General features: G+C 45.6%; 1 protein-coding gene across 1 annotated transcript in view; it reads left to right on the forward strand.

The window, feature by feature from the left end:
* Positions 1-447: 447 nt before the first annotated feature.
* tiparp (TCDD-inducible poly(ADP-ribose) polymerase) overlaps positions 448-15,684 on the forward strand; it is a 30,644-nt gene continuing 15,407 nt past the window's right edge. Inside the window, exons 1-2 of the mRNA XM_055646302.1 lie at positions 448-629; positions 1,850-2,756. Of these exons, the coding sequence (XP_055502277.1) occupies positions 1,864-2,756 (893 nt within the window). The 5' untranslated portion in view covers positions 448-629; positions 1,850-1,863. The remainder of the gene's footprint in view (positions 630-1,849; positions 2,757-15,684) is intronic.

Here is a 15,684-nt window from a genome sequence, read left to right on the forward strand (position 1 = left end):
GACGCAAAATGCTGGAGTAACTCAGCGGGGCAGGCCGCGTCTCTGGAGAGAAGGAATGGGTGTTGTTTTCGGGTGGAGACACTTCTTCAGACCTATTTTATTGAGCCTGGTCTTATTGTTCACCCCGGTGGGGGAGGGGGGTGAATTTCTTGAAAGAAGAATCGTTTGGCCACCAGGCTTTTATTTTTGCATTAGCGACAGTCCTGTTAGGGGACGAGCCTGCTTGGCGCAAAGTGGCCGGGACGCCGAGAAGCGCCGCTCTCCAGCAGAGCAGAGGTGTGGGCTGGAGCTGGGCGAGTAGGAGTAGGAGCAGGAGCTGGGCTGGAGCAACGAGTCTCCGCATCGCCGGCCAAGGCTCCGCCCAGATCTTGGTGCAACCTGCCGGTGAGGAGGCTGGGCTGGGCTGGGGTGGCTCCTCCGTTTAAATACAGCCGGTGAGGCGACACAGGAGACGAGCGCCGATCCCCGCAGCCCCTGGACTGCGCTTCCCCCCCTCAGCTCCACCCGGCCCTTCTTCACACCCACCCACCTCCTCTCCCAGATGAGAGTGTGGACCCTCACTCCCCGGCACCCTACCCTTCCCAGGGCCGAAGCCATCGGCACTCACTGACTGCGGCTCCCACACGAAGGTAGGAGCTCTCTGTAACAACCTCGGCTCCCGTCCTCCTCTCTCCCCACCCCCACCCCTTCCTCCTCCTCCTCCTCTCCCCCCCCATTAGAGGGGGGAACCCCACAGACGTCCCCCCCCCCCCCCCACCCCCCAAGACGCTGCCTGACCCGCGGAGTTCCTCCAGCACTTTTTGTGTGTTTCGATCTTCTCTTGATCTGCCGTTCTCCTTGTGTCTCTCTAACCCTTATCCGCGAATGGAAGCCGTGGGGGAGGGGATGTGTGATCTAAACTGCCCCCCCCCCCCCCCCCCACCCCAGCCCATAGAGGGGGAGAGGACACACAGCCCTCATTATCAGCCCTCTCCTACATTTTAAATTTGAAACACTACAAACTGCAGACGCTGGAACCTTGATCAAAGCACAAAGTGTTGTTTGTCTTTTAATTATCTGTCTCCTTCTCCCCTCTATCCCTCTCCCCCTAATCTCTCTCTCCCTCTATCTATCTCCCTCTCCCTCTCTCCCTCTCCCCTTCCTCTCCCTCTCCCTCCCCCCCCCATCTCTCCCTCTCCCCCCATCTCCTCCCTCTCCCCCATCTCTCCCCCTCCCCCCATCTCCCTCTCCCCCCCCCCCATCTCTCCCTCTCCCCCCATCTCTCCCTCTCCTCCATCTCTCCCTCTCCCCCCCTCTCTCCCTCTCCCCCCCTATCTCTCCTCTCTCCCCCCTTATCTCTTGCTCCCCCCCCTCTCTCCCTCTCCCCCCCTCTCTCTCTCTCTCTCTCTCTCAGTTCGGACGCACAGCTCTCTCTCTCCTCCTCCACCTCTCTCTGTCTCCCCGGCCTTCTCCCTCTCCCTCTCCCCCCGGGGTGGCGATGTCTGTGGGTTCACCGTGTGTATGGTCACCCAGCCGGGGGTTTCTCTCTCTCACTGTGTGTGTATGTGTGTGCCCAGAGCTGGCGGCTCCGCTCCTGCGCCGGTGGCCGCAGTAAAGTTAGCGCCGGGGCGGGGAAGGAGCCGGAGCTGCCTTGGGTCACGACCTGCCCGCCCTCCCTCACGTAGCCGCCGCCGCCGCTGCTGCTGCAAACATCCATTCTGCACGTAGGAGGTTTGGGATTAATTATCTGGAGCATTGCTGGGAGCTGGGGGTTGTGGGTGGAGACTGGGAACACGCTGCAACTTTGACAGAGAGAGGGAGCAAGTTCTCTGGCGCTGACACTGCCCGCTCGCTCTGTGCTGTCTTGCAGGTCGCTGGGTCACGATGGAGAAGAGTTTGTCTTGCGGCCGCGCCGGGACCGCGGCGATGCTGGATTGCTCGGGCAGCCCAGCCTTCGCCGCCGAGCCGGCAGCCAGCGGAGGCGGCGGCAGCAGCAGCAAAGTGCCGCTGCTCAACCCTTTCGTCAAGAAGAAACACGCCCAGCGGCAGCTGGAGGCGAGGAACCTGCGAGCATTGGGTCTGCTCCTCACCAGCCTGCTGCGCTCCGACAAGCTGGCCGACGGCGTGTTCGTGGCCCGGGGATTGTTTGAACCTTTGAAGAACGACTCCGACGAGAGCTCCAAGCCGGGCAGCGACGTGTCCGCTCTCATCCCATCTGCGGGCAACCTGGAGCAGATGAGGAAACCTTCTCCAGCCCCCCAGCCCGGAGCCCCCGCCGACCACTCCTTCCCCACTGACGCTTCCTCGGTCATCTCCAGCGCCGCCGCCAACTTCCACAGCCCCGCACATTCCACCCCTATCCCTAACAACGCTGTCTCCGCCGACTGCTTGGACAACGCCGGCCACCCTCACGCCGTCACCTTGTATCAAAGGCCACTGTGCCCCGACCTGCTGCAGCAGCAGGGCGACAAAGATGTAAACACTGGCATCTTCCAGGACAAGAGCGAGGAGGCATCCATCGACTTGGTCTTTGATCTCTTGACCCAGTTACAGTATCACACACATCAGGATGACGGGATAGAAACATGTGAAGAATTTCTGCAGGGAACTTGTGCTTATGGAAATGACTGTCCAAGACACCACACAGTGCTGCCTTATCAGTGGCAGCTGCGAAACATTATAACTCGGGCCTGGCAAGCCGTGCCAGATGAGGCACAGGAACATTTGGAAAGACTCTATTGCAATCCGGACAACGACCAAGTCAAACTCCAATATCAGTGAGTAACAGGCAGGATTGATCCGAATTTTTGTTTTCAATTTTGGCAAGTTTTCTTAATGCTTCTGTGCTACCTTAAGCTGCCTGCCTTCAAATAAAAGTTCCTCTGGTTGAGTTTGCCTGATGATAACGCTGGAAAGAGGGCAGAGAATATTTATGAGGTTGTTGCCAGGACTTTAACCAGAAGGTGGTGAACCTGTGGAATTCATTGCCACAGAAGGCTGTGGAGGCCAAGTCATTGGGTGTTTTTGGCTCTTAAAGATAGTGGAGTCGGGGGATATGGGGAGAGGGCGGGAATAGGGTACTGATTGGGGATGATCAGCCATAATCACATTGAATGACAGTGCTGTCTCGAAGGGAAGGAAGGGCCTACTCCTGCACCTATTGTCTATTGTTTTTAAAAGTAGAGATTGATAGATTCTCGATTAATAAGGGTGTCAAAAGTTATGGGGAGAAGGCAGGAGAATGGGGTTGAGAGGGAAAAGTAGATCAGCCATGAAACAGAAACATAGGCAATAGGTGCAGCAGTAGTCCATTCGGCCCTTTGAGTCTGCACCGCAATTTTTTATATTTTATGAATGAATAGCTGAATGGCCTAATTCTGCTCCGATGTCATATGCCTGGATTAGAGGGTAATAGCTACAAGGAGAGGTTGCACTGGCACGGATTGTTTTCTCCAGAAGCTCGAGTTGTGGAGATACAAATATATAAAATTATGAGAGGCATAGATAGGGTAGACAGTCAGAACCTTTTCACAGGGACAGAAACACAAGTACTAGTGGGCATAGCGTTAAGGTAAGAGGGGCAAAGTTTCAAGGAGATGCTTGTGGCACATTTTTTAGGGTGGTCTTGTTGCGTATGGTGTGCACAGCCTAAAGTGTAGGTCAACTTGTTCTATTTGATCTTAGTTGTGCACGTCGGGTTGATTGCATTAGTCAAAAAGAGTGTGGATTCCCTCTCCCACACCATCAGGGTGGTGACTGCCCAGAAGGCGCTGGTGAGGGTGATGGTGGAGGCAGATATGATAGTAGCATTTAAGAGACTTTTGGATAGGCACTTGGATATGGAGGGGAGAATGGACAATGTGCAGGCAGATAAGAGTTAGTCTTGGCATCATATTCAGCACAAACATAATGGGCCTAAGAGGCTGTTCCTGTGCTGTACTGTTCTATGTTCTGATCATTTAGCGACTGTGCAAATAGCAACATCTTTGAGCACAGGCGGATCATAATCCCTTGATACTTTGATGCAGGTGAGATGCTGGTTTGAATGTTGGATTTTCAGTTCTCAGAAGCTTGGTTCCATTGTGATGTTGTGTTCCCATAGTGACAAGATGCAGATAACAGCATGTAACGCCCAACCAAAATAGTTGTAAACAAGTTGATGCTGCACATCACTTGCATGGTTGCCATGCTCTTTGGTTAATGCTATTAATCACTTGCGGTCAGCTTGGCTTTAGTGAAAGTCTGTTTGGATGCAAGGAAATCGCTCGATCAGCAGCTTGCTCGCAGAACGATCGAGACAAAAGTATAGTAGTCAACTGATTCTCACTGATCAGACTTGTCTGCTTAACCGGGAGGAGTATTGGTCGTGTTTATCTGACTGAAATACATAGTTCTGACATTCGCGATCAATATGAAAACAAAACGCACACATCACTCTTGTAGAAAATTGGCTTAAAAGTGATGGCATGTAAAAAAAAACAGTGGTACATTCCACATATGAAACTCGAGAATGTAATGTGCTGGCTAATATAGCTGCCAATACAGCACCAGCACATACCATTCCTCTTTGAACCTTGTTTATAAATCATACCTTGTTTGTAACTGGGTGGTTGCAATGACGTTGGAGGGCACACGAGAATGCACATCATTGAGTCTTCCTTGAAAGAGGTCAAAGTTGGGTTTCGATTTACATAAACACATCATTGACTTTGTGTTACTCTGACCATTAGAGGCACAGAGATAATCTGGATTTGATATCCACGCCCCTCTCCCCTTTCTTCTGAAATGTCACAATTATTTGTAATGCATAGCATGTGCCAGTGCACATGCTCATCCGTTTTCTATACCTTTGTGAAATAGGCTATTGATAAATCAATGTTGTGGTACACAAGCCTATACATTCTATAACACAGTGTTCAGGGATGTTCACTGATAACCAAGCCCCTTTGGATTAAGATGTTGAATTGGCATTTTTATGCTGGTGATCATTTTGTGATTGCAATGCCAACACTTTAATTAACTTTAAATTTTAATGGACCATTATATTTCATTTGCGAGTTGTAAATTAGGAACTAAAAGTTGCAAAAGTTTTCGATTACTTGAACTTTTCTCATGCCCTGACAAAGAGAGGAAGCGACCCAAACTGGACACATGTGTTTATGTAGAAAATAACACGCACACACTATGTATTTTTTCATATCAATAGTAGATATAAGATCATTTCAGAATGGGTATTTTCCAAGTAGAATAATCGGAAATGCATTTGTAATCATTCTTCAGAGAGCTTCAGGTGACATACAAATTATCAATTGGTTTCAATTAAAAATGAGTATTGCCACTTCTCTGTTTATATGGTGATTTTAAAATGCTGGTTAGTCAAGTCCTGCTGTGATCTGCACGCAGGGAGCGCAGTCCTTCTAATGCAGTAGGAACAATGTCAAGATTATTTTGTTCCAATAATGTTTTCAACTGACATTAGATGAATTGGTGTGTAAGAGCTTGTGGTGGTGGGGGGGCTTAAGATTCATTTTCATGGGATGCTTGGCGTTGGAGAATTCAGTGAGTGAATATTCAGTGAGTAAAATATGAAGGATTATAAATTGCCTTTCTAAACGTAGAATTTGTCAGACCCTAATCTCCATCCAATGCTTAAGAAAGTTATGTTGGAAGGAACTGCAGATGCTGGTTTAAACTGAAGATAGACACAAAGTGCTGGTGCACTCCAGCACTTTGTGCCTATCTAAAGAAAGTTGAGATCAGCCACTGGAAAAAAACAGTATTTGTGATGCTGATGTTGGATGCTTTGCTTATACACAAGGGCATGTCTTTGTTTGCAGTCTTTCTCGAAAGTAGAAGCATTATTAATAACATTTCTATGTCCCGTAAACACCTGATTGATTTGGACGAAGGTTGCTTTCTTCCATTCAATGTGTTTGCTGGAAAATTGTATTGCTTTCATATAAGGGAAATTGTGTGCAAATAAATATTCCACCCGTATTTCTGACTGAGAATGGGATAAACATCTCTGCCGTTTGTGTACTAATCCCACTTGTTTGTGTCTTCAGAGTCATTGTGGAACGAGTCTCCAACCATTCCAATTGCACCATCTACCTAACCACCTCATTAGGATAGTGCAGGTTACTTAATACGTCAGGGGCATTGTAAGGAACATGGGAGTGGTTCTGATCGACTTCATGGAAATCTGATATAAATCTGCATTTGTTTCACAGTTTCACAGAAAACTGCATAGGTAAATATGAAGTGAATAAATTAATACATTGCAATAAATAATGGTTGCAGAAATCTTGCACCATGGCTGAAGTACAAATATAGATCTATCGTAAATAATACTTGCATTGAGTTCTGCTCTCAGATGTTGAGTTCTGCTCTCAGACACTTTGCATAATACATTTTTAAGGACATTGAAAAATTAGGCAGGAAGAGAGCACTTAGTTGATCAACAGTTCACTGTAAAATCACGTCACAATTCACCAATGCCAAGTCAGTGACAACTAGGTAACTCTATAGAGAGAATTGTAACAAACATTTCACAACTATTGGGGTGGGGAGGTAGACTATGAAGAAATACCTTGCCAGTGCTTTCTCAGTTAAATCTAATTTCAGGAGACTACACTGACCATACTAATATTGCCTGACACTTTTTTTTGTAGGATGTTTTCTTGGTCAGTCCATGAACTAATTTGGCTCTTTTGGGTGTATGCAAAGATTTAGCATTCTCTACTTTAGTCAACAGCGAGCTCGTTCCATGGGTTTAATGCTCTTTTAAAAAATAAAATGGAAACCCAGTTCCTGAACTGACGTGGCATGATTTGAATGTAAGCATCCTTGTCTCCCCGAGTCAATGAATTGAGCCCTTTAACTTCAGAAGCGAAATACTTCCGATGGCAATCGAAATAAAGCATCAGGTTCCGGCAGTGCTCAGCAGTCTGGACAGTATCAGTGGGTGGAGAAACGCGGCGTGTGTGTCTGTTTAACAGAGATGTGAAGAATATTGGCACAGCTCCTAAACAGCATTGAGGTACAGAGGGACCTTGGGGTCAAAGTCTATAGCTCCCTGAAAGTAGCAAGAGAAGTAGAAAGATGGTAAAGGAGGCGCGTGTTAAACTTGTCTTCATTGTTTGGAGCATTGAGTGTAAGAATCAGGAAGTCATGATGCAGCTTTACAGAACCTCGGTTGAGCCGCTTTTGGAGAATTGTGTGCAGTTCCGGTCACCCCAGAACAGGAAGGATATGGAGGCTCTGGAGAGGGTGCAGAAGATGATGCCTGGATTGGAGGCTATCAGCTAGGTTGCACAGACTTGGAATGTTTTCTCTGGAGCATCAGAGGCTGTGGGATGTATATACACTTATGAGAGTCATAGACGAGGGTGATAGGTCAGAACCTTTTTTCCAAGGGTAGTCATTGGTCATGTCAAATACTAAAGGGTACAGATAAAAAGTCACAGGAGATGTGCTGGGCAGGGAGTGATGAGTCCCTGTAACGCACTGCCTGGGGTGGTGGTGGAAGCAGATAGCAATAGTGGTGTTTTAAGAAACCTTTAGACAGACACATGAATATGGAGGGAAATGAAGCACGTGCCGGCAGAAGGGATTAGTTTAAGTGGGCATCATGTTTAACACAGGTATCGTGATCCAGCTCCTGCCCTATGCTGTTTACATTCTAAAATGAGAAATGAAGTACCTGATAGGGTGGAAAAACAGAATGAGATGACTGTATGGGGTAGCTCATAACACAAGATGGATCTAGAGCAGGTTTAGATGACAAACACCATAGTCGACTATTTTCTATATGATCTATCTTTCCCCTCTCAAGCCCATTCTCCGGACCCCCCCCCCCCCCCCATAACCTTTGACAGCCTTACTAATCTTAATCTTTGTATCTTCTTAGAATAAAGGGGAGGTCATTTAAGACTGAGGTGAGAAAAAACGTTTTCACCCAGAGAGGTGTGAATTTATGCAATCCCCTGCCACAGAGGGCAGTGGAGGCCAAGTCACTGGATGGATTTAAGAGCGAGTTAGATAGAGCTCTAGGGGCTAGTGGAATCAAGGGATATGGGGAAAAGGCAGGCACGGGTTATTGATAGGGGACGATTAGCCATGATCACAATGAATGGCCTCCTCCTGCACCTATTTTCTCTGTATCTATGTAATCACTCCACCTTAAAATACCCAATGACTCAGCCTCCACAGCCGTCTGATTCACATCAACTCTTTCCTTCCTTGAATTCTCTATCCCCTATTTCTTGGTCTGGGCTGCTGATTAATATTCTTTACCAGCCCATTAGTTCCCACAATGACCTTGATTACGTTTGCTCCCACTCCACTTCCTGTAAACGTCCTAACTGGTTCTGACGCTTCTTAATTCCCCATCTCATTAGCTCTGCCACCGTACACACCAGTGCTTCGAACATGTCAATGTTTATTCAAACAAGAGTTCCTTTCCACTGGGTGCCTGGGCCCTGAATTGTACCAATCCCAGTTCCTGTGCTTCTCCACAACCCAGTCTCCCTATAATCCCTTATTCTCACTTTTCACTCCCCAGACTCAATGGGTTGTTAATGCCGCCAGCAAATATAATCATGCCCCTTATTTCTTCAGCAATCCATGGGGATCAATCCCTCCAGGCCGCCCTGACTCACTCGTCAGTCAATCTGGAGAGGCTGGTCGATGGTCGGTCAGTGGGGACTTGGCAGCCCCAAGGGCCTGTTTACCTGCTGTATCTTTCAGTTCATTTCAATTCTCCATTGCTTTCCCATTAATGATTTGTGAGAAGCACAGAATAGTCAGAGGGTGGTGAATCTGTGGAATTCATTATGACATTATAGCTAGAGAGGACAAGTCAATGGATAATTTTAAGGTGGAGATGGAAAGATTCTTGATTAATATGGGTGTCGGGGGTTATGGGGAGAAGGCAGGAGAATGGGGTTGAGAGGGAAATATAGATCAGCCATCATTGAATGGTGAAGATGATGATGGCCTAATTCTGCTCCTATCACATGAACTATGAGCAACTGGCAACAACTGTTCTTGTGCCACCTCTTACACTTTGTCTCACACTGTGTTATTTTATCTCTCCTGCTTTCCATCCTAACACAGATCTTTCTTTTCACCCATCCTAAAACTACCTCCGCACCTCATGCACTGCCCACTACTTTCCAATGCTTTTTACTTGCTTAAAATGGCCCAACCCTAACTAATATTTCCCACTTCTGATTTAAGGATAAATCAAAGTTGAACTTTGCTTTATAAAAAATACTTGTTTGAGCCCCTTTACCTTTTTGTAGTGTGCCAAGAAATCCATCTTAAGTTGCACTTCTCCAAAATACTGAAGAAGGGTCCCGGCCCTTGGACTATCTTTGATCAGACTTTGCTGGCTTTACCTTTCATTAAATGTTATTCCCTTGTGTATCTGTACAATGTGAATGGCTCGATTGTAATCGTATATTGTCTTTCTTTGTACTGGATAGCATGCAACAAAAGCTTTTCGCTGTACCTTGGTACACGTGACGATAAACTAAACTGAACTCAAATGACCCGAAACATCACCCATCTTTCTTCTCCAGAGATGCTGCCTGTCCCGCTGGGTTACTCCAGCACTTTGTGTCTATCAAGATGACATGGGTTCTGTTTGTTATTACTAGCAGGGTATCTAATGTTCTTAAAGCTGGAAATCACTCTTACTGTTTTAGTATTGGAATTGCAAAGGCAACATGTCAGCCTTTGGAGGACAAATAATCTTGAACTGAGTGACCGGTTAGTTATTGAAGTACAGTGGATGAAACGTTAGGATTATGTACCTGTTGCAAAACCAACAGAGCCATTTTATTCAAAGTAAAACACAGAGTGCTGGAGGAACTCGGCAGGTCAGGCAGCATCTGTGGAAGGATGTTTCGAGGTGCGGAGGTAGTTTTAGGATGGTTGAAAGGAAAGATCTGTGTTAGGATCGAAAGCAGGAGAGATAAAATAACCCACCACCCTCTGTGTGAAAAAGCTACCCCTCGGATTCCTAGTAAATTTTTTCCCCTTCACCTTCAACCTATGTCCTCTGGTCCTTGTTCAGGAATCTTTTATAGGAAGGGGATGGAGTATTGAACTGACTTGAAAGATATAGTACCGAAACAGGTCCTTCGGCCCGCCGGGTCCATGCTAACCACCTTTCCAGGAGAAATATTTTCACCCAGAGGGTGGTTGGAATGTGGAACACATTGCCTGAGTGGATGTTTAGTTGAGATACAGCATGGAAACAGGGCCATCAGACCACCAATCGATCACCCATACTCATTATTTCTATGTTATCCCACTTTCTCACTCATTCCCTCAACCCTAGGGACAATTTGCGGAGGCCAAATAACCTACAAACCCAGTCCTCTTTGGGATGTGGGAGGAAACTGGAGCACCCGGAGGAAACCCATGCGTTCATAGGAAGCGCGTGTAAACTCCACACAGACAGGATTGAACCCGGTCTCTGGTGCTGTGAGGCAGCAGCTCTACCCGCTGCACCACCGTGCTGCCAAATACTGACAGATGCTCTCACAGCATTTAAGTAGTACCTAAAAGAGCACTTTAATCACCAAAGCATAGAAGAGCACAAACCAAGTGCTGGCAAGTGGCATTAGCGCAGATGGTTGGCATGGATATATGGTGGTCCCAAGGGCCTGTTTATGTGCTGTATGAATGCTGTCAATTCAAATCTTGGTTTGGGGCTAGAGCCTGCAACCCTCTAACTAAAGCACAAAATCGCGTCATGCAAAATTGTCTTGTCGTTTGTGGAGGTGAAGTTCCACACATTTGGGACCAGGTTGAGTTGTTACCATAACAATGTTGTGTGTTTAACATCCTCCTTTGAAGGCATGGGTTTCCTCCGTGAGCAAGACATGCCTGTTGAACAGTTCAATTCAGTTTTAGTTCACTTTTAATTTATTGTCACGTGTATCGAGGTACAGTGAAAAGCTCTTTTTGCCTGCTATCCAGTCAGCAGAAAGACAACACTTGATTACAATCCAGCCATCCACTGTGTACAGATACATATGGGAATAATGTGAATAACGTTTAGTACAAGATAAAGCCAGTAAAGTCCAATCAAAGATAATCCGAGGGTCACCAATGAGGTAGATAGTAGTTCAGGACTGCTCTCTGGTTGTGGTTGGATGGTTCAGTTGCCTGATAACAGCTGAGAAGAAACTGTCCCTGAAACTCGAGGTGTGCGTTTTCACACTTCCGTACCTCTTGCCCGATGGGAACAGTAGGTTTTGCAATCCCAGTCTTTCAGACTGTTTTGGTATGAGATTATATTTGACACTTTCTACTTTTGAAATTGTCCACAAGCATTTTTGTGAACTGTGTGTGTGTGTGCAGCTTTAAATCATTGAAGTGGCAACTGTGTGAGGGTGTATGTGATGGTGATGTAACCAGGTTGACAATGTCACAACGGCCAAATGGTTGTGTAAACAGGATTTGTTTGGTTAGAAACAGCTGAGAACCCGGGCTCATTAAAGTTCCAATTGTTTCGCATAGGAACAAAAGTAACCTTGAGACGAAATCAGAAAGAAGCAATAAACTGCTGAATTTAGAGTTCCATTGATCTGTGAGAATTTTGAAAAAAGCCATTTTAAGTGTATGATCTCAGAAGAGCCAATTTTAGATTTGGTGATAGAGACACAATGCTGGAGTAACTCAGCAGGTCAGGCACCATCTCTGCTCTGGAGAAAATGGATAGGCGACGTTTCAGGTCGGAAGCCTTCTTCAGACCCTCGGATCCAGGCAGCATCCTGGCAAAGCTCCTCTGCATTCCAACGTTTGACGATACTGTGCCTATGCTGGAGTTTAGAAGGACGGGGGGGGGGGGGGGGGGGACCTTTTTAAAACTTACCAAATAATGAAAGACTTACGAGTGGATGTGGGGAAGATGTTTCCACTAGTGGGAGAGTCTAGGACTAGAGGTCATAGCCTCAGAATTAAAGGACGTTCCTTTAGGAAGGAGATGAGGAGGAATTTATTTAGTCAGAGGGTAGTGAATCTGTGGAATTCTTTGCCACAGAAGGCTGTGGAGGCCAAGTCAATGGATATTTTTAAGGCAGAGATAGATAGATTCTTGATTAGTACAGGTGACGGGGGTTATGGGGAGAAGGCAGGAGAATGGGGTTAGGAGGGAGAGATAGATCAGCCATAATTGAATGGTGGAGTAGACTTGATGGGCCAAATGGCCTAATTCTGCTCCTATCACATATGAACCTATGAAAGTGGGGGGTGGGGGGGGGCACTTTCTCATCCACTCCCTTACATATTAAGGGCAATTTTAAATTAACGTACAAATCCGCACATCTTTGTAAACCAGAGCGCCTGGAGGAAACCCACGCGGTCACAAGGAGAATGTGCAAACTCCTCACAGAAAGCACCCAAGGTCAGAATTGAAGCTGGGACTGGCACTGTGAGGCAGTAGTTCTATCAACTGCGTTACTGTGAACTGTCTACCTGTACAGACTGTTTCTTGAGACTCACTGGATAATATTTAGACAATAGGTGCAGGAGTAGGCCATTCGGATCTTCGAGCCAGCAACGCCATTCACTGTGATTGTGGCTGATCATCCACAATCAGTACCCCGTTCCTGCCTTCTCCCCATATCCCTATCTTTAAGAGCTCAATCTAACTCTCTCTTGAAAACATCCAGAGAATCAGACTCCACTGCCTTCTGAGGCAGATAATTCCACAGATTCACAACTCTGGGTTTTCCTCATCTCGGATCTAAATGGCATACCCCTTATTTTTAAACTGTAGCCTCTGGTTCTGGACTTCCCCAACATTGGGAACATGTTTCCTGCCTCTAGCGTGTCCAATCCCTTAATAATCTTATATGTTTCAATAAGATCCAACATTAATAACTTTTCCCAATCCCTTTGTTCGATTCCCTCTGACAACACAAGCATTGCCCAGACTGAGGTCAAATATTTTATGATAGCTAATGAATAGAACATTGTGACTCACTGCATCGTATGTCTTTATTAACATATGCCGGGAACATTGTACCTTGGACAACTATGCACTATCTTCCTTCTGTGGATTGCTAAATTTCAGGATATGCCTGAAGCCAGATTTAAGTACTTAAGTACTCAGCTTTTTTGATGTGTCATAAAGTGAGACCTAATTCCATGCACATTTTCTTTATCGTCAACAAGCCTGGCTTTTCGTACAAGGATTTAAACTAAAAGTGACTAGGACAAGTTGCAGTAAAAGTCAAAATGTTGTGTTTTTCTGCAACAGTTAGTCGGGCCTGCTATCAGTTGATAGTGGACCATATTTGCTCTTGTGTTTCTCAGCATATCATTGTACGATAGGGCTGAACATTATAACTCACATAATGATTGTCGAAGAAAAGGGAACAAAGTTTAGTGGAGATAGACACTAAAAGCTGGATTAACTCAGCAGGTCAGGCCATTGGAGAAAAGGAATAGGAGATGTTTGGGGTGGAGACACTTCTTAATTATTTTGATGGAAAAAAACTTCTTGAGACATCTCGGCCCGAAACATCATCTATTCCTTTACCCCAGAGATGCTGCCTGACCTGATGAGTTACTCCAGCATTTTGTGTCCATCTTCGGGTGTAAACCAGCATCTGCAGTTCCTTCCTGCAAAGTTTAGAGTGGGTTTCTTGGATCTGATCATCTGCACCCATTTTAAAGCTACAGCTTTGTTGTGTTTTTCAGAGAAGCAGACAAGATTGATTAATTTTTTTGACCACAAACAATTCGGCAGCAAATGTGCACTCTGATCTAACGATCATTGGTGCATTTTGCAGGATTGTTTGGAAACAACTCTTAGCACTCACTTGCCTTTAGGAAGAATGCAAAATCAAATGTTAAAATCTATAGTCTTGTGACGATGTGGATGACTGTGGTATGAAAAATATCACAAACCTTCAAGTCTTTACATGCACAAGTGAACTTTCACCTATTTTCATAATTGCAGTTCGAGGCGTTGTCTCTTTTAAGGAGTGTTTGTTGGTTAGGTAAAGTTCATTGAACAGGCATGAATAACCTTGTCTGAGAATTCTGCTCAACCAGTACTGTGTCAGTCTTGAAAGTGAGCCTGCAGTTCTTGCAATTTTCATGATCTTTTTCTTCAAACTTATCAAAACTTTTTTTTAAACAATGCTTGCATTTACTCTGGCACGAACAGACTTCACATTTAACATCTCCTTGTTTATCTCCTATTTTACTTTTTCATTTTGCATAATTATTTTTTTGACAGGGCCAGGGTCCCAGCCTGAAGCATCATCCTGTCCATTCCCTCCACAGATGCTGCCTGACCCACTGAGTTCTTCCAGCACTTGATGTTGATTATTTTAGCTTTGAAGCTGATGGAACTGCAATAGTTCTGCTTGGCATCTTGATTCACAAAGGGGAAAAAATAGCTAGGTTTCTTGCTTCTAATCACTTTGCCCAGTGATAGATGTGATTTTTGTGAAATATTTAACCTGAAAAAAGCACTGCATCTCCTCAGCAATTTGTCACTATTATCAAATAAGAGAAGATATATACTTGTGTATTGCTGAAGCACCATAGCATTTTATTCCAGGGAAGGAGAAAAAAACCACATTTGAAAATGATTCAAGTCCAAGAAGGCTTGTTACAGGGGAATTTATGCAGCTAAAGACAGCCACAACATGTTGGAGTAGCTCAGCGGGACAGGCAGCATCTAAGAAGAGAAGGAACGGGTGACGTTTTGGGTCGAGACCCTTCTTCAGTCTGACGACTTCTCTCCAGAAATGCTGCCTATCCGGCTGAGTTACTCCAGTCTATCTTCGGTGTAAAGGAACATGTGCCCACACAATATATGCAGCTGATCATGTGCTGATTATATTGGAACAGCATGCCAGAAGCAGGTCACATTTCAGGTAACATTTGGCGGACACCTGCCCGGAAGTACAGAAGTGATCAACAAGGAAATGAAGTAGTAAAGGGGATTTTGTTTTAAACTAAAAAAAAAACATTTTTTACTTCAGCATGTCTTCTGTTCAACAGTAAAGTTTGTGCCTATTTTTTGACCAATGACAATTTCCTTGCCATAGCTGAACAAGCCCTTGACACGATTAGTACAAGATCAATTTGCTGCCTCTACAGTCCTGGATGGAGCAACCTGCAACCATCTTAGATGTTTACATTTGTTCACCGGGTCCTTGGCAAGTGCAGCATTCATTGCGCATCCATAATTGCTTTTAAACAAATGGCTCTTGGCAAAGAGACGCTGAGCAGTTTCCCCAAGGAGCCATTTACCAAGGGCGGCACGGTGGTGCAGCGGTAGAGTTGCTGCCATACAGTGCCAGAGACCCAAGTTCAACCTCGGGTGCTGTCTAAGTGGAGTTTGCACGTTCTCCCTGTGTCCGGGTGCCCCGGTTTCCTCCCACATCCCAAAGATGAGTGAGTTTTGTAGGTTAATTGGCCCTCTGTAAAAATTGCCCTTATTGTGCAGGAAGTGGATGAGAAAGTGGAATAGTACAAATGGGTGATCGATGGTCGGTGTAGACTTGGTGGGACGAAGGGCCTGTGTCCATGTTGTATCTCTAAACTAAACTAAACTAACTGAACAGACAGCCAATTGCTAAAAAGCTTTGTTACTGCAATGAAGAATTCTTTTACGGGCCTGTGTAAGGAACAGTTTAGATCAGTTTAGAGATTCAGCGTGGAAAC

The sequence above is a fragment of the Leucoraja erinacea genome, chromosome 14 (assembly GCF_028641065.1).
Source record: "Leucoraja erinacea ecotype New England chromosome 14, Leri_hhj_1, whole genome shotgun sequence".
Classification (NCBI taxonomy): domain Eukaryota; kingdom Metazoa; phylum Chordata; class Chondrichthyes; order Rajiformes; family Rajidae; genus Leucoraja; species Leucoraja erinaceus.